Here is a 20,325-nt window from a genome sequence, read left to right as displayed (position 1 = left end):
TTATTATGGTTTATGTACCGTTCTACTGAAAAAAAAAAAGATAACTGCAGATTCCTCCAGCTATAATGCAATATGCTAGCTGTCACTTTCTCCCTCCATGTCATCATATTGCAAGCAGCTCAAACAGACTCTTAACACTGTCACCTGATAGCTACATCCTCTCCAATACTGAAAACCATCACCTCGCACCAGAAATCCAGTCTCTCATCTGCTCCTCCTTCGTCTCTTCCCACCAAGGTTACACAAAATCATGAACAAGAACAAGAACTCATGTGAGTGTGACAAGAGAGTGCCAATAACGTCATGTCCCCATCGTCTTTATCTGACAGGGCCCATTCCGGCACGGGACACAGAAAACGCGGTTCAGCAACTGCATGAGATTATTATTAGTAAAGGTGCTGTGTTAGCAGTCCACAAACATCAATTCTTAAACATTTTCACAGCTTCTTCCTTGAATGATTGATGCACCACAAATGTATTTTTGAGGACGCAGGGGTCATCACAGAATAATAGGAATCGAAGGAAGATTCATGCAGAGAGAGAAACAGGTAACGAGGGGTAATAAATTAACCATTAGTGTGTACGTGCTAACATCAGGATCCATTGAGTGGATCTGTATTTGTATTGGGAACCGCGAATAAGAATCTCCACTGCGGGAGGAAATGTAACCTTGTTGTTCCGCCCCCATTACACATTGTCAATATTTCCATTTCATCTGAGGCCGTTATTTGGCGCAGCTCTGAAATGGCAATCTGTGTCTTCAAAACAATTTGCACTGGAGCAAAATGAAGCATGAAGTGCACCTCTACGCTGCAAGTTTGTCAGATCTATATTTGCACAAACTAGATTTTCTCTGCCAGTTAGTAGTTAAGCATCTATTTTTGACCTGTGTTTATGATTACATTATCTGGCACCATACAAGGTGACTGATTGTCTTACTGCACTACACTGTCTCATTGGCTACTCATCCTGACTCAGTGTAGCCAATGAGTGAGCAGAACTCCTGGGTGGAGGCAGGTCAATTTAGTGAGCATGCAGGCCAGTAGCACACAGGTACTCATGCATGAGGCTATTAATTAGCAATTTTTTTTTCCTAAATAAAGTACATTGATTTGGGACATACAGATGGAGAACTTAGACTTAAATTACCCTTCATGAAAAGTTTGAGAATTTGAAAGAGACATTTTCATATTAGTTTTGCTGTTATTTGTCAGTCATCAGTCAACTCCATGTTAGCAGGGATGGTTACAATTTTTGGAGACATATTTCTCTGTGAGATATGCAACTAAAACCTTTCCTGTCTGACATTCAAGGCAACTCAACAGGGTGACTAAGTCAGTAATGCTGAAGGGTATGCGTCCTACGTCTCTGATGTGTTACAATCCGAGAGGATTAAACTCACTATCGAAGTGTCTGAGGGACGCACCCCATTTTTCCCTGATAATGGTAACGCAGCGCCTTCCCTCTCTTGTTCACTGAATGAGATTTCATGATTTAGTGGTGAATGGACTGAAATTAAATGAATCTTCCAAATGAATGATAATTCCCACCCTGGTGGAAGCAGCAAAACGGCTACTATCAGAGCCATCAGAGCAGAGTAGCACACATATGTTTGTGTGTGTGTGTGTGTGTGTGTGTGTGTGTGTGTGTGTGTGTGTGTGAGTGTGTACGATTTGTGATTTTATTTGGTTAATTTTCAGATACATTTTCAACAAGTACATATAACCATAATTATAACCATATTACATCATACTCTACAATTTGTCAAAAAACACAGATTTTATTGGAGTACCACTCAGTTTCCCTGGGGCCCACTTAAATGACCACTTGTGGTTCCCGGGGACTCAATACATTGAAAACCCTTCAACATCAGTGGTAAATGATACAAAATATGCGGTTTTGTGTGGAGTATTCCTTAAGGAATTACTGTCTTGCAAAAGGACACTTAAGAAGCTTTGGTGAACATCATAAATATTGTGCATCCACCTTCAGCTCCCAGCTGGACTAGGATACCTCAGTCTGGGGGGGTTGAGCTAAAAAAAAATGCATTTATTAATTATCCTCTCTGCCTCTAGGCCGACCTGCCTACTTGTGAGCTAATCATCACACACTGTCGTTCTCATACCTGAGCATCCACAAGTAGGTGCCTCATCAGGGTCATAGACTTCTGCAGTGTCTCCTTCTCAGGTGGACGAAAGGCATGTTCCTCCTGTTCCAGGGTTTTGGGCCCAGTCACCATGAAGTTTGCGATCTGGTCATTCAGACTGTTCAGAGACTGCACGGCTAGAGGGAGACACACACAATGAAAATACATCACAAACAGGCCATGAACTGCAAGAACATTTGCTCAGTTTTAATGGTAACTTGGTGATTAAAGGGTAGGATGCCGTTAGTATGCTGAGTTGTATTGAGAATCACTGTAATTCTCCAGGAAACGTTTGGTGATTGCCAAGGCTTGAAATCTAGCTGGAAATCATATTAAATCATGTTACCGCCGCTACCTTTTTGAGGATCCGGAGGATTTGGGTCATTTTCGGGTTCACTGGCACCACCATTAGCGCCTCCGCTCGTCCTTTCTTCTGTTGTTGTTTTTTTTTTCGGGGCGGTTTCCCCTTCAGAGGCCTGTACCATAAAGCTGGATTTGGGCTTAGCGAGCTAACTTCAACTCCGTCATTCATCAATATCATCGGCATCATTACCATCTGTCTCTCTTTCTCTTTGTGACATCACACCGTCTCAAGCCATTGTGATGTCATCAACCAAACATCACATTTTCTGTCAATTTGTAAATGAAAATTGAATTGAATTATACGTTGTTCCCTCTTTGACGTCACAGGGTGACACATCACAACATGAGCAGAGGTCATAAATAGACCTTGAGTTGTGTAGAATTTTGTTCCACACTGAACCGACAAACCTGCGGGCTTGTTGGGCGCAATGTCCGGGCTCAGCCGACGGGCTTCACTGTCCGGGCTGAGCCGACGGGCTCGCGCTTTACTGGCCCCTACTTGTTGGATCAGTGTGGGACCAAACTCACTCTTTGTGCTTTCTCTTTCAGATGGAGGATTTGTGAGACCCCCGCCCATCGTGGAAGCCGGAGCCGGAGCCCGAGCTGCACCCTGAAGAAGGACGAGTGGGACCGCCGCCCATCGTGGGAGGCGGAGCCGGAGCCGGAGCTGCACCCGGAGAAGGGAGTGCAGCTCAACCTTCCATTGTGTGTGTGTGTGTGTGTGTGTGTGTGTGTGTGTGTGTGTCCAGCCTGATGTCCACACTAAGGAAACCTATAGGATAATAAAAATAAATAAATAAATAAATAAATAAAATAATAATAATAATAATAATAAAAGTTACTGAACACATGAAACCTGATTCTGACACACACACACACACACACACACACACACACACTGGCATGACCACACAGGAGTGCAGGAGGAGAAACACTAACGCGCATCCAATGAATGCGCTTTTTGGATTGTAATTTAAAAGTCTATGACGAAAAAGGAAAGACACATTTTATTAAGTTTTTAGTTAATGAAGTAGATTTTGTCTCGTCTTTTTTCGTCAACAAAAAATGCGTGTTAATTTCGTCACAGTCAATGTTTAAGGGTATTGATTTCGTCTCGACCATGTTCGCACTCTCTTCCAGTTAACAGCATTGAATCCCATAGATTAAATCTGGCAACTACTCGTTTGCTAGCGAGGGCGACGCTGTGACAGCAGAGGGAGCGCTTAGCTTTGTGAATGAGAGGGGAGAGAGAGCCCGCCAAGTCTGGACGTCTACTTCTTTGTTTTGTGTTAGTCTGGACTCTTCTTTGTTTTGTGTTAAGGCGAGCAGAAGTCTGATCAATGTTATGCATTCAGCTACGTTCACTTTACATTATTACACATGGCTGTAATTGTGTGCGGGAATTGCTCGCATTATCAGATCGGAATTTGCAGGAATTAGTGATAATGTGCGTGAATCCCGCAATCCCGCAGCCAGTTTCAGGCCCTGATAACACCCTCTCAGTTGTTGTGCTCACTCACTTCATGGATATGGCCATTGTGAATTTTCAGGAATGCTAGGAGGAGAACACTTCTTTTAAATAGGGGAAGCAGCAGGAGGAGCTTGACACCCACACTTTTACAATAAACACTTACGAGGAGAAAAAGGCTCAAAACAGCAACATGGCTGGTCTACTCGGGTTTATGTTGGTTTATACTGTTACATCTCCAAGTCTCCACAAGCACACATTAGTTTCATGATTGATAGATTAATAGATAATTCCAGTATTTTTATACCTGACTGATAATGACAAAATCATCATTGGAACTGGTCTAGTATCAAGCTAGATCGCTTCAGCCAGCAACAATGTAATCACACAGGGCATTTGCACCCATGAAATTACATCCATTAAAAGTGCTTGTTTTCATCACTGACACTGGTTTGGCATTTGGATGCATTTACAGCACAAACAGCGACAACTTCAGGGTGTCCCTATCCAACAAAAGTAGTCAGCTGCAAAGCGTGGCACATGATTTTGTTGCCACAATTTGGGAATGGTGCAATGGACAGTGGTGCAACAACACACCACTGTTTTTAAGCTTTTAAATAACAGGCTAAGCTATGCTTTCTGTAGCCTACTCCACAACAACAAACCCTTCCTGGCCAGTGCTTTCCAGCTCTCACCCACGTTTCCACTGTTGTCTTTCTGTAACAATTCACCTCACATAAGATTTCAGAGCAAGACTTGACTGTGACACATTGGTCTCTGTAGGTATCCTTTCCATAATGTTGTCAGACACATAATAACAATGTGAACCTGTCAGTGACAAAAACAAGCATTTATAGTGAACGTAATTCGACGGGTGCAATTGCAGCCCGTTTCGTGGCTGCCAGCTAAAGCAATCTAGCTCAGTACTGGACCAATTCCAAAAATTTGTGTCCCCATCAGTCATTTGGACCCCAAAAGGTGAAAAAGAGGGCCCAGGTTTAAAAATGCCAGAATTATCCTTTCATAGGTTCTGTGCAGACTGTCTCTAAAGTGGATCACAGAATGGTGTCAGTACACAAACATATTTCTTGTTCCCATTTGGGTGGAGTGGCACCCTCTCTCTGAGTAGGAACAACATAGATAGCAGCACAATGGAAGAACATGGTTTCCTACTGTCACTCTGTCAACGACTTCGCCCTTTCTGGTCCAGAATGTTCCATGTCTGTCTGAGAGCCATCCTGTTTTTGTTTCCCTGCTCTTGCCCTTGTGTGTCCCTGGCAAACCTCTCCTTTCAGGTTTCCTCTCTGGCTAATCTCCCACATTAGCGAACAACCAGCCCTACTGTATTTCCTCCTTAGCACACACACACACACACACACACACACACACACACACACACATACACATATACAAACAGACTTCCTCAGCCCACTTCCATTTACCATTAATCCCCCTTTAGTCTTTGAAAGGTCGCTACAATTATTTCAGAGGCCGCCCACATGGTGGAAATGTTGCATAAAAGAAAGAATTGGAGAAAAAGCAATTTCCATACTTCCATGTGTTTTTAGCATGAGTCTTTGTATTTTTAATAAGCTTCTGCATTAACCTCTAATGTTTCATTATCTATTGTTTAAGCTTTTAAACTTCATCAAAACAGCTTTGTCAATTATACATGGGTCAGGGAGAAAGTGATCAAGGACTGACCCGTCCAGAGGTCATCTGATTTCAATGGCGAGTGATTCATTCTGCTATGTTCTCCTGGTATCATGTGCTGCCACATTTCTGCCAAATAAAGAAACTCAACCTGCTAAATCCATATAGAGTAGGATGATTTTGGGCCAAGAATCTGGGTCTTTTCAGGATGCAAATATAAAGCCTCTTTCACACGCAAAGCCCACGCAAAAAAGGAGCATAGATTAATGTGTTACATAACCAAAAAATTCTTTCACCGTGGCTGACATTTCCAAGCAAACAAGCTTTGAGTAGGAAATTTGACAAGTCGGCACTGAAGGCGGCAGAGATAAGAAGGGAGTGAGGAGGCTGAAGAGGAAGACTGTGTCCCCTCGAGGTGAGAGTCTAGCAGATGAGAGCAGACATTAGATCATTGAATAAGTGCGTGGACCGCTTGTTGCCCAAGTTCACATCCACTCAGTTCATCTATGAAAAACATGTTTTAACACAGAATATGGAAGAACCAGATAGAGCAAAACAAGTTGAGAGAGTGAGGAAGAGAGCTGGCTTTTAAATGTACAGTCACAAAAATCACATCTGCTGGTCCCAGGAATTTCAATTTTGTGTCTCATTATGGTTGATTAATAGGCAAATGGTCACATTTAACTTGACTGATAATTTAAGTGTATTTTAGCAGAAGAGAAAACCACACAGACAGATATTGGACACCAACTGTGTCGTAAGCCTCTCCACTCTCACTCTCAATTAGACTTTGGCAAATGTGATTTCAGCTCCTTACTACTAGCACCCTCCACTGGACAAGCACTGATCCTACAAGCAGTTGAAACACTGTGATTTTGTTTGTGAAATCCAGCACAGTGAATCTGAATGCATTCAAGATATCTTTTCAACATTTTCTGGCTACTCGCTTTTTGTATTCAAGATTTTGACTGTCTCTGATTAAAAACAGAAGAAGTGACATAAAAAGGTAATAGTGACGACATAAAAAGGAGCGCTAATGACCCTCAGAACATATTTATGTAAATTCAACCTCTATCTGAGACCCAGGCCCTTTGTTAACTCAAGCTGTGAGTAGGCTTTGTGGGCCAAAACAACTCTGAGCTATATAGAAAATCATTTGATCTCAGACACTAAAAATGCACCAGCATTCTCAGCATCAACCGGATGTAAATTTGGCTTTGGTTGTGCTATGTAGGGCAAACTGATAAGATCGGTGAATCAGTATTGAGCAAGGGACCTGAGCTGAGGGTAATTCATTCAAGAGCTCTTCCAGCTGTCTGCATCCTAATTGACCATAAACAGGCTAGAAAAGCTATGATAAATGCATGAATGTTTGTCTTCGCATCAGATCATCTAGAAAATTAGCCTCTCCTGAAAAAACAAGCGTGTGTATTAAAGTTATCGGAGTAATATGACTATATCGATTAATAAAATTCAAATAAAAAAAACATGCATGCATGAAGACTTTTAAAAAGTCCCTACAGTGTAAGCTTCACTGATAATGTTTATAGCCACTGAATTATGAAGGCCATCTACTTCATGGACTGTGGTGAAATCAATATACGTAATAGATGTTTTGCCACACTAAGGCAGGTTACTCACTTTGACCACATATTGACCTCAAACATTGATTGTCCATTTGCCAATACTGCACTCATTAAACCTTAGAAAAAAGGTACAACAAAATTATGTGGAGGCTTCATTTCACCAACAGACTATTAAGCAGTTCAGTGAAGCTCACCATAGCTATCCATAAAGGTGTTGTATCAACAAAATAAAACAGGGACACAAACTGTTCATAAACACACTTTATCAAGGACATTTACAAAGGACTAGTTCTGTTTGTTTTGTATCTCTTTACAGACCAAATAGCTACAATAACTGATTAAACTTCCGGGGTCAGTTAGAGGAGTTTGCCATTATCGTTCATTAATATAAGTTTCTACTTTTGTGGACTGAACTGCTCCTTGGTCTTAGGCTTCACTCCAGACCAATAATAGCAGACATTACCGTTACCATTAAGTTTATGACAGACGCATCAATAATACCATTTTACAGGCTATGACTAATATGGGCAACATAAAATGTTTATGACCTGGAGACAATCAATTTCAATCTCATATCTGTGTGAAAAGCATCCTAATTCAACTGTCTGAGATACACGGGGTAATGCAGTGTAATTGCCGCTGAAGATAACAATGCACAATCCACCAAAATAAAAGGATTGCGAGTCTGTGTCTTCATCCTCAGACTGAAATAGATTTATCCCAGAGCCTCCCTTCAGCGAATAACAAAACTGATGAAAGAGAGGAAAAGGTGTGGAGGCGGGAGGGGAAAAGAGGGATAAAATTGCAGTAGTTAGGTCACAATGGAGCTTTAAGGAATTATCGGAGACATGCAAATGAAATAGTCTTAATTTCTGCTCAGCTCTTGCACTACTCCTCTGTCTGTGTTTTCTTACTGCCCTTTGTTTTTTTGCTCTTTCACTCCAACACACTCTTTCCCTTTTTATATCTCTCTCTTGCCAGCATAAGCAAATCTCAAAGTGCCTTCTATGTCCTCCAATAGAGCCGAAGAGGGAAAAGAGCAGGAACGGCACAACAAATGAGCAGGAGAGGCCATAGCAGCACCCCATCAGACCTTTATCTGTTCAGGAGGGAGCAGCTCTAGGTGCCAGGGGAAATAAGATCACCACCGATGAAAAATGTTTTAGAGAATGTATGCAGCAAACCTAACAGGATAAGGTGCAGTGGTCAGGCTGCAGTCGAGATAAAAGGGGCTTATTTCATGGGAATGGCTCACAGTACACATGAAATCTAGAAGGAATTTTGGGAAATATTGAAGGTGCTAAACCACAATCCATTTCTGGGGTAGTTCTGATGTCAAGGCTTTCATTTGCTTATGCACTAAGCAGTACTATTTGACAAAGGGCACACTGACTCCAGCTTTTCATCCAAACATCTTTATTCATCACTGCAAAATTATGCAGTTTGGGAAGTGTGTTGTTGTGGTCATTATTTTGCATTGCAAACAGTGGTTCATTAACTACAATGCATTATAGAGGGAGGGGAAATATTTCACTCTCTGTGTTAGCAAGTGGCTCATGCTTCAGTACAAGCTGTACTTATTTACCATTATCATAAAATCCTCCCAGCAGGCACCAAAAATTGTACTTCAAAGATGTAGAGTGTGTGCCACAATTTCACACACTGATTGCCAATATGAAATGAAGGCTTTTAACTTTTGTCCATTCCAATAGAGTGCCTTGGACCCTCTTTCAACTTTAATACATTTTTGTGGCAGAATATTTACTTTTTGAGTTGAAATCCTCTCTTTTTTAATGTAATTTTCTTAAGGGGGTTGCATTGACGCATTCAATAGCTACACAATAGGAACAGTTCTCTATCCAGCTGGGGAATACTCCTTTCTGTGTCTATAATGCTGTAACTAATTAGTCTAGTGCTAAACTGGAAGTTTAGCATGTGGTTTAGTGTGCACCATTAAGCCCAATTAAAAAATTATGCACTTCTTTAACATCTGGCAGAACGAACAGATTGGGCTATAAGAGCTGTGGAGACACAAACTAATGAAATGTTTCAGATAATCAACAGCGTCCTTACCATCGTAACAATAATAGTTATTTTGGATGATGACAAATTCTTGCTCATTTTTGGGATGGAGTTGAGCATATGCTCATGAATGAAGGACTACATGGGGACAACAGAATTGTTTATAGGCTTAAACACATAAGAAGTTCATATAATCATCTTAACACTGTATTTAATACCTGAAAAACATAGGTGCAAGTCATTTAAAGGCTGCAAAGAAGTGATGAGCACAGGAACAAATGAGAAAAGATGGGTAATGGCAGATAGTGCAGATGAAATGTATCTCATGGAGGGGGCTTAACTCTAGCCTAAACTATTATCAAAGAAAAGACTTCTATCTAAGTCAAAGTCAAGTAGTATATAAACAACATTAGGGAGTCCAATTCAGGACAACCTTACCATCGACACATAAAGAGAGAAAAATCAATCATGCTCTCATGCTCTTTTGATACAACACTGCCCTCTGGTGACAACAAGAATGAAACACCACTGAATTGGCATATTACTATTCACAATATCATTAGCTCTTACAGTGCTGCAAGTTTCCAGTTGCAGAATTATTGCACTAAATCTAGAAAGTTAAATCTAGAAAGAGTCATTGATGGAAGCCTCTTCCAAAGGAAAGAAAATACTTTATGGCTGTAAATTCATATCATCTAATGGTTACAGCAAATTCATTCTCCTTAATCACACTAAGAAATTAATGGAAATCAATCAAATCAGCGGGGTGAGAAACATTACCAGACATTGTCCTCATTAAGGTGAAGAGGAGTGCAACAAGTTCATGTCAACATCGATCTGTCTGTGGGGTGAAAATGACTGCGATGACTCAGATGTGATGTTTCAATGCACACAGTGACACCTAATGTGGGAATTTTCTTTGCCCGTGGTGTGGTATTTTTATCATATCTTCTTCATGTCTCAACTGATTTCATTACTGCTGTGTGCCTGGGTATAAAAGAGTGTGCAGATGTTCTTTGAAGTTTTCTCAGACGTGGCTCTGTGTTTTGATTGTAGAGACAGAGATAGCAAGACGAGCCATGAAAAGGTTACTGTATGGCTTCACGTAACACTGCAGGTCCAGTAAGCACCAGCATACACATGGTGAAAAATCTGTTGCAACCTAAATCTCTTCTCTTCTCTGCTTGAATCAAAAAGAACACAAAGAATTCAATTTAAGCAACTGCATAGTCAACAATAACCCCATTAAGATTGTCATCCAAAATGGCATCATGGAATCCCAAAGACCAATCAGATGCCAGTATTTTTTTTTTTTTTTTTAAAAGGAGATTATTTCCAGCCCCTTGACGAAACAATCACACAGGCAACACCAAAAAACTAAGAAGCAGTTTACCAAAAAAAAAAAAAAAAAAAAAAACTCGATAGATAGATAAATAGATATTTCCCAGGCAGTTTCTGTGTGATGTGGTGAGATTTCCAGTCTGTCATAATTTCCCATGTCTCCCTTCATCTCAGTGAAGAAACATATTAAAGCAAAAAGGACATCACATTGCACTGACAGCATCCCACATTTGCATTAGCACTAAACTTTGGTGCCATTAATACTGAAGTCAATGGGACAGGTGAGGAAAATCCTACTGCAAACCTCAAACCTATGCTGTTTGAACAATGACAGGTAAGAAATTCAACTGCATCACAAAAAACACTTTACATAATGCAGGCTGTTTTTTTATACATACCACAGCTGAAGTTTCCACACTTTGGGCATCAATTTGGGCTCACAAGCTGCACAATTAAACAATGTCCTTTCCTTCTTTTATACTTTACAACAACACAATGGGGCTGGACGGCTATTTGTTTGTGGAGTTCACATAATCAAAAATTTCTGTGTGAAAAAACCAACATCTCTTTCCAAAAACAACGACACAGCATAATCCACAGCCCTCAGGGTGGGTGAGAAGATTTGTTAGGAACTGAGGAACAAAATGTATCTATCTGGCTCTAATTCGCACTTGTTGGGTTGGATAGATACAGTCTGACTGGAAGAAAAGGAAGACGACAGCAGCCTGGAAACCTCACCAAATCACACAGAAACTAGCTGGATGGATAGATAGCACAATGAGTAGGTGGGAATATATCTTCTTTTTTTGGGGGGTGAAGTGTTCCTTTAACATTCCTGAACAACCCAACTGCTGAGCAGCATACATACCCACACCTTATGCACATACACGTACACATCATGCATGTACATAGGCAGTTGCATGCACACACACGAAACCACCCACCCGCAGATAAAAAGGCACCCAACTACCTACACAAGATTTACACGCTGACAACAGAGAGAGGAAGACAGAAGGGGGTGAGAGGGGTGTAAACAATGAGGAACACACATCATTCGTTCTATTGAAGCCGAACCCTCGGGGTCCTGTAGCTATGAAGCAGAGAGCGGGTAGCAGAACTCTCATCTCTGCACAGCTCGTTAAACAGCACTAATCGTGTCTGCTGCCGCTGTAATGGGTGGAATGAAGGGAAAGAAGCAGAAATGGGTTGTGGGTTTCTGGAGGTGGTTAGCTGTGCATTTAAAAATGGCCTGTATTTGTGTGTGGGTTTGTGTGTGGGTTTATGTGCATGTATGTGTGTTTACCATGATAGAAAATCCTGTGCCGGTTCACCATATCTGCCTATTTTTCCCTCCAGCAGAGAATGCTTCCCCCTCAATTTTCCCCTTCTATTTCTGCTGAGCTTTACATGACACAAGCCCTCTTTTCCCTTTTGTCCTCATTCTTGTTCGTGATTCACCACTGTGACAGTATCCTCAATCTTCATCCACTGGTGGTGCTGTTAAATGGATTGAAGTTGGAATATATATTTTATTTTGTAGACTCATTTAGCGCAAGAAATAGCACATTAAACCGCAGTATCTCATGTCCTCCCACAAAGGCACAGCAGCTGCAACATTACAATGGAAATGGGCCTGTTTTCCAAAGTCCTCCAGGTATCAACTTCATTTTCTGAGGAAAAATAACAATGCTTGATGCCCAGGCTCGTAAGAACTGTTGGCTCTTTAGAAAAAGACAGAGAGCTCTTAAGAAATATTCAGTGGGATGGATGAAAGGCACCGCTTCATCTCTGATACTTTATAGTCTCGAGCCTTAGTCTCTGGGTGATTACGATCACAGCCAACACCAAAGCACAGCAGACAGGAAGCATTCAATACACAGACCCTTCTGCCAAAGTCTAGATGAGATTAAACTGTTATGTCAATTCAAGGCTGTCTGGCTCTCTGGTCTTGAAGGCTTGTGGAGTTTTTCCATAAAAACTGGGTGGTCTGAGAGAATGCTGCGCAAGAAGCATCACTGAAATACCAGAACTGTCTTTCTGGATACTGTTGACGTTTGGATCTGGGCCAGGTATCCAGAGGCCAAAGAAGGATGAATCTCATTCTGTGTTTGGTGTAAAAACAGACTGACATTTGCTGTTTGTTGATTCTGTCTATGTATGATAATCAAAATGTGAAAATCTGGATCCCAAGATAAACACTACAGAGTAAAGTTCAAAAGTTTAACTTCTAAACACTTCATGAACGGCTCACATCCACTGGGGGAACTTTCATGAAGACTACACTAAGTTGATTTTTATTTCACCACAGTGTGAATTTTAAAGACAAAAAATGCTCTCGATGTGAAATGGTTTTAAATGCTCCCTAACAGGATTAGGCACTTTCTCTCTGAACTACCAGCCCAACAGTGCAAGCTACCGTTGACAGCATAAACACTTAATGGCGAATGAGGGCAAAGGAAATTTGACTCTGAGTAAAGAAACTCCCCCAAACACTCTTCATCCCCTTCTGCGTTTTTGATTAAACAAACAACCGTCTCCCACACATCACACAACCTCTCCTCTCTGCCTCCCTCCACATGATTGAAATTTAATATTCAAGGTAGCGTTTTGGTGGCAAAGGTGTTGGTCAGTGCAAGTGATGCTGTGAATAGAAAGCATAGCTGTCTGTAATGTGGGTAGACATATCTGCTGTACCACAGCTTCTCCACCTGAGAAGTCTGCATATTGGCACTGGGAGCAGAGAGGGGGGGCATGAATCACACTTGACAAGACCATTTCCTTTCACTGTCATCCCTGCTGATTTGGCTGTGGGGGCTGGAAGCGGCTGCCAAAACATAAACAAGAGGGATTACATGTATAATGAGACTCCTCCATCACAGTTTAGTTTTTAAGTTGAAACAGAATGCAGCGTTTCCTCAGAGAATGTCCACTTAACAAAAAAGTTTCTTAATGACAATTAAATGATTTCCAGGCATGAAGAACTCTAGGAAATGATTACCATATTGTTATACTAATATTTGTTGCATTGGTGCCTTACAAAGATGCTATTACGAAAAATGGCAGCATGGATGCCCTGGTGGATGAGTGGGCAAGCGTGCCTGTCAAGACTAATTTGCTTGCACTGTGACAACATGAATTGGATTCCTGCTCATGCTCCAGTTTGCATCACATGTTTTTATTATTTATATTGTTAAAATATTTATTTATCAGGCAGGGCATCGCTCAATCAGAACATCCAGGTTCAAGGTCCAGATGTTGTCAGTATCATCCGCCCTGCTCAAATGTCCTTGGGAAGGGGCAACTAAATACAGTATTTCTCTGTGAGGATCAACAGACGATCATATTATTGTTTTCACTGGACTTTCTAAGAGACAAATGAATAATAATACACTGGTCTTTTGGTCTTTAAAAAAATCAAAGATGAATGTTTATGTAGCTGTGAAGCAACAGAAATTTCCACAATAGTGGGAAAGAAACATCCAGAAAGCCAACTGATGCAAAAATGTGCTCATAGGGAATAAAGTGTGGGGGGAAAATTACAAAAAGAACCCCCTTTTTTTCTTTTTCTTTTTTTTTTTTTTTTTTACTTCTGTGTGAGTTTTTGTTGCATCACCCTTATGTTTTTGAAACCACCACACCTGCAGTAAAAATATTCTACTTCCAGTGCTCAGATGTCTGGTTTTCTCTCTTTATTTTATGTAACTAACTACTAAGTATTTTCATTTGAAAGTCATTCCTCACATGTCCAACAAGAGATATAAAATTTCCAACATATGCTGTGCTGCTTTGAGCCAAAAAAGGTATTTGTCACAGGGCTCAGAGTCGATACGCTGTCCGAGTGTAAGACCTGACCAATCTTTGAGGTCACTTCAGCCCACAGCTCGAACAATTTAAACCTCGGTGTGTTTCTGAAGCACACTGTGCCGTGCTGTCCTAACACCTCAGCCAGAGTGAGATTACTCCCTTAGGCAGCTGGCCTCTGATAATTACAGTAAAAGGTAAGACTCTCAGCCTCCACAGAGAACACAGAAAGAAAAAATAATCTCTTCCACTCCTACTCAGACCACATATATCATTTTAATCTCTTTGTTTTGTAACAAACAGCTGACACATGATGGTATTCAATGAGTCTTAACTGAGTATTAAGCTGATTAATCAGTACAATCGATCATCATATCATTTCTCCACCTGAAATGCTGTATGTTATAATATTACAAGTGTACAAGTGTAGCCATTGAACTAATTATTCCCAGCAATCTGTTTTGTTCTTTCATTAGCCACTTGTTACACTCAGGGTGGTTTTACATACACAGTGGTTTTACTCACTGTGTTCCCACATGCAACCCCAGGATTCAGTGGGGCCTCTGTTATCATGTTGAGCCGACACCTCGGGAGTCAAGCTCCTTTCTGTCACTGAGACTTTTTCAAGCTGAAGGGGTTTTCAAGAGCTTTCTAAGGGGATACATACAAAAATGTTAAAAATGCACAGCTGCACACAAAGAAATTAACGTGTTCCAGCCCTCGGCCCTCTATCATCTCAAAGTGCATCCATATCCCAGGACGCTGATGGAGGGCCGAGGGCTGGAACACATTCATTCCCTTGTTTGCTGTTGTGCATTAAACAAGCATTTTAATATTTTGTGAACACAGGCATTCCTGTTCACTGGTCCATTATATCCAAGAGCCTGCACCCACAATGAATTCAAAAGCTTTGGGTTACGCAGGCCAGTTTACTGCTTGACATGTAACATTTGATCATGACAACTACATCTTTGACTTCAAAATAATAATAATGATAATAATAATAATAAACATTCAAAACACATTGGGCTTTCTTTGCCTTTTCTGTTGCAATACATTTTACTGTATGGGGAATAATGGGAGAAGCAGAACAACTTCAGATATTATCTGACAGAGCGACGTCTTGTGATGGTGTCTAACTTGACAGCAGATTCAAACCAGGGATTGTGCTGGAGGTTCAAAACGCTGTGCGCTACACAACCCTTCACTGTTCCCAGAATCTCTACCTCTGCAGGTGAAATTGTTGCAAATACTTTGTGAAATTTCAAATAAAAAGCATCTGGGAAGTAAACTAATAAAATATACTGAAGAGAGTAGCTCATTGGAGCTTTAGAGTATTGTGATAATAATTATTGTCACAATTCATTTGACTACTTAGATAAATTTTTATGCAGGATACCTGGCACAACCGACCTACAAAAAAAATCACACCTTTGATGTTCTCAATGTCACACTCAAGACTGTTGCTTTACTTCAAAAGTGCAACACTTGTCCTATAATCCTGTATGTGTTCGGGATTAAAGTCTAAGCTTTTATCACTCATCAATGATCTCTCCTCTCACAGAGAAAAGCTTGGCAGAGATGGATTGTCTAGATGGGAGAGCACAGATGCCTGAAGTGAGGATTTAGAGGCAGGGAAGTGAAGGATTAGAAGCTAGGATTGACACGACTGGCAGAAGAATCACATGCTGCTGAGGCATCTTCCACCTGCCGCCACAGATAAATGCAGGCACCAGAGCCAAATATAAGCATGGAAAAACAACAAGAGGAAGACAACACGTGTCATCTGCATACACTAGTGTGAAGTATAGAGTACCAAACAAACTGCAAAACAATCCCAGCTGCAAACACAATCAACTTTCAGTGATTAGTGAGGATTAGATTTGCCTGCCAGAGCAGCCAGAGGGGAAAATGTTTGTCCCTAAAATGAGGCATGATTCACTAAGCCTCCCCAAATAGAGTTAAGAAATTAGAGATTCATCAAAAGTTGTAACCTATCTACTTCAGAAAGCTCCACAAGCAGCGAAGGTACCTGATGCATGCATGCCAACTGTTTTGCTGTGCAAATTTATGTGTGCATAAGATGAGCTATTGAATGCAGCAGCTGGCTGAGGAAAGATGAACATTACAGAAAATGATTTTGCATTAATTGCGACTTTGGTGTTAAGCTCTAAAGCAAAGATACAATCTAATTTGTCCTCAATAGCACATCAAAGACACAATAGCACTGCTTTTTTGTACTTTCTGCCGCACTGTACCATTAAATATATGTTATCTTTTCACAGGCTTCTTTGTGTTGTAGGCTGCTGTATTTGTTCTGGCTAACTATGGTCCTTATTTATTGTTATGGCTGACTCCTGGGTAGAATACAGGAGGGAGAAGGGCTTCAGCCATTTTGAACACGTTGCTATCTGTATTCAGAGTGACCCCCCACCCCCCAGGTCTGACAGGATGTGTTAATCAGATATTGATGTTTATATTAGAAGGGCAGAGCAGTAGAGGACAGAGAGGAGAAGGAGAAGTGGGAGGAGGAAAAAGAAGAGATGCAGAGATGGAGCCAGCTGACCCAAACTGCATTTTCAATCACGGTCCACTTGCTGAGTCCTCAGTCATTTGAAGGTTAATAGAAGTTGGTGATGTCCAATTCTAACTACAGGAACAGGTAGGAGGGGGTGCATTGTAAATTTTTCAGAGCGCACCGGGTGTCCTATGGTCCATTGCTTAAACTCAAATGACTGCTTTGACAGCAGTTTTCCTGTGAGGAGTTTTTAATAATAAGCTTAGAGGGAGGATGTCTGCAACTATAAAACCGATTCCCTGAACAACCTGGTCAGAAGTGTTTTGCCCACTTCTAAGAGAAAGTTTTAAGGGTTTCTACTATGCATTTTCTATATTCCAGTCCCAAAAGCAGTTCTCTGAGAGACATATTTGTGCAGTGCATACTCTTCTGCATGGGTGGCCAGGTGCACACAGCCCTATAGCACCCATGTGATTCTGATGAACCTCCAGCAGCTTTGCTTCACAGAGAGGGTGGATGGCAATGCCATGGGGTCTAACTCATGTGAGGAGTATGACCAATGGTGCAGAAGGATGAGCTGCACTCATATGTGATAGACTGGCAATAACAGGTCTAGACAATATATACTGGTTCCCAGCATGTTACATAACCATCACCAGCTTCTTTCCCCAAAAGACAGAAACCTGGCTTTGTCATAATTGGAGTCATAACGTTCCCATGAATGGGGTCCACGGGTATGAAAATGGGGTCAATAGAAAACCTCCATTCAGACTACAATCACTATAACTTTACCTGCAAACTGTAGTGTTGTGCTGTAGGCACTGACTGAGTTGGCTTACTGGCCAAAGACTATTATCTGATACGAAAATCAACAGTCTGTGGATTCTGTTTGTTGAATTTTGGTACACAGTAGTCTGTATTTTTCAAATGCTAGGAAGTGGATTTCCTATCAATTATTTCATGCACTGACCCCAAAACTGAGACTCCACACCTACACTGTTCAGTAAAAGTAATGTATCAGTTTGGTACATACTATACTTCTGTGCTTAAAAGTTTCATATTCGGTATGGTCATCAATAAAGTGGCACTGGTGCATTCCTACTATGTAAGGGATAATCCACTGCAAGGTATGTGTTACTATGACCACTTGCAAACAATTAAAAATAGGGAGGTTTGATTAATTTAGGGGAAAATATCCTCTGAAAATTACAATTTTTTGCCCACACTATTGTACAGCTTATGTTGTTCAACCTATGCTACAGCATTGTAAACATCATGGACTCAAACTGGATTGAGTACAGCACATATCCACACAAAAATGTCTTGTCTAGCTCCATGTTGCTGTGAATGCTACGCAAATGTTAATTGCTGGGAAATAATCACAACAGTTTCGATGTAATCAGCAGTGCTATTTTAATGTGAAATGGGAGAAACACTCATCTAATGCCATCAAGCAAACTCAGACTGCTCCGGAAGATGAACATCTCCCTGAGTGTTTGCACCCAGTTCTACAGAGAGCCATCAAAAGTGTCCTCACCTCCTCCATTACTGTGTGGTACCCTGCATCCTCGGCCTACATCAAGACACAGACTGGAACTCATTGTGCAAACAGCTACGCGGATCACTGGCCAGGACCTAGGGCCTGTGAGTCTTCTGCACAATGCCAGAGCCAGAAAGCGAGCCAGTTCGTAGTGGCGAACCCATCAGCCCCAGCTCACTGCACCTCCATCATTCTCCTCAATTCAGCATCCTAGCTATCACTTTCTCCCCGGACCAAATGCCACTCATCATTGCCAAAGCACTCCCCCACACACACATACACACGCACACACACACTGCATGGGAAAACCCCCTACTATTGACCCAACTGTCCTGCGACTGTGCAATATGTGCAAATGTAGCATAATGCAATATACTTTCTCAGCCTTAACTTATATATAATTCTTGTGTTCAATTTTTTACTTTTCAACTTTTCCTTTCAAATTTCCCTTATTATCACTGAGCTGTATCACCAAAACAAATTCCTGCATACATTGTACATTTGGTGAATAAAGCGATTCTGATTCTTACATACAAAACTACTGCTGACACAGGTATGCACAGCAGAGAAGCCACTGTGAAACCCGCACAGCCTTATTAACCTGCACATTTGTAATTAATCAGCTCACATTAGTGAAATGAATTTCTGCTCTCCTGAGAAAAGACACTTTTTTATGCTCTTGGTACAAGATGTAATTGGCACAATATGAATGAACAGAGTTTTAATGTTGAAATGCAGCAGTCAAAGGGATCGTGATGTCTGCTTAGGGTCATCTGCCAAAAAAGGGTTAGGTGTCCCTGCACCAAGGGTCATGTTAATCACCTTAACATTCTACAATATGCAGCACAAAGTACCCCAAAGGGCCAGTAAATAAACCCTTAAATACTGTTTAGTATGCTGCAAAGTACCCCAGTGTGTGAAAGTGCACAGCATAATATACCCCAAAGAGCTAAGAAGTATACTAAAGTGTGTTCTGGGTGTTGATCAAAAGACCTAGAAAACAGTTATTATTCTGTGGCAGTACCCTAATTAATCTCAGGAGTAGCGAACATACCCCCCTTACTGCCTTAGCTTGCGTAACAGAAAATATAGCTTGGGTGACTAATGAAGTTTCTCTAAATGCTTTGTTTCCTGGAGTTTCATCACTGATTTTATTTTAACGGCTGACAAAATGACAGCAGATGGAGTGTGAATGATAGCACCCCTGCACCAACATATTAAAGTGGTGGCATTTCATTTTCAACCATCAACAGTTTCCCTTAAGAGCAAACAAAAAAATCCCAAAAATATCTTAAATCCATGACTCACCACGGGGTATGGTATGTCGCCTTGCTGACTTCACACACATACAAACACATACTATACCAGCAAGCTCTCACAACGTGACTCCTTCTACATGATTAGCAACACCGGGAGCATGAAGCTAATCTCTTACTACAGGAAAGCCCACCGGGTAAGGAGGTGTGAGGGATCTGGAGTGTGCTAGAACCATAACATAAGTGGAAGGAGGGAGGTATTAATCACATCAAAGTCAGACCAAAATATGTTTTACACCTGCAGTGGTCACCGTCTTAAAACTTCAAATCACGTTCACCTCTCCTGAGCTGGGATTTACCAATGGTTTATTGGGATTCAAGAATAAGGCACGTATGGATGAATCAGTGTCCAACTTTGACTGCTATCTGTGTTCTCCTCCAACACTTTTACATTATCTCTCAAAGTAATAATGTCATTTTTTATCATTAGAAATACACTGACTTGATTAAAGGGATATTAAAACCTATCAAGCATTACAGTGGCCTGTACCTGACATAAATAATAAAGCCCAATTAATTAGAGTGGACATCCAACAGAAATGTCTAGGAAAGTGCTAATATATGAGATAAT

The 20,325-nt window shown here is 41.0% G+C and overlaps 1 protein-coding gene across 2 annotated transcripts in view; it reads right to left on the bottom strand.

Annotated features, from left to right (window-relative positions):
- kazna (kazrin, periplakin interacting protein a) overlaps positions 1-20,325 on the bottom strand; it is a 208,871-nt gene that overhangs the window by 177,487 nt on the left and 11,059 nt on the right. For both annotated transcript variants that reach the window (XM_030055321.1, XM_030055323.1), the window contains exon 2: positions 2,126-2,283. In XM_030055321.1, the coding sequence (XP_029911181.1) occupies positions 2,126-2,283 (158 nt within the window). The remainder of the gene's footprint in view (positions 1-2,125; positions 2,284-20,325) is intronic.

The sequence above is a fragment of the Myripristis murdjan genome, chromosome 7, assembly GCF_902150065.1.
Source record: "Myripristis murdjan chromosome 7, fMyrMur1.1, whole genome shotgun sequence".
Lineage (NCBI taxonomy): Eukaryota > Metazoa > Chordata > Actinopteri > Holocentriformes > Holocentridae > Myripristis > Myripristis murdjan.
This window is presented reverse-complemented; position numbering and strand designations above follow the sequence as displayed.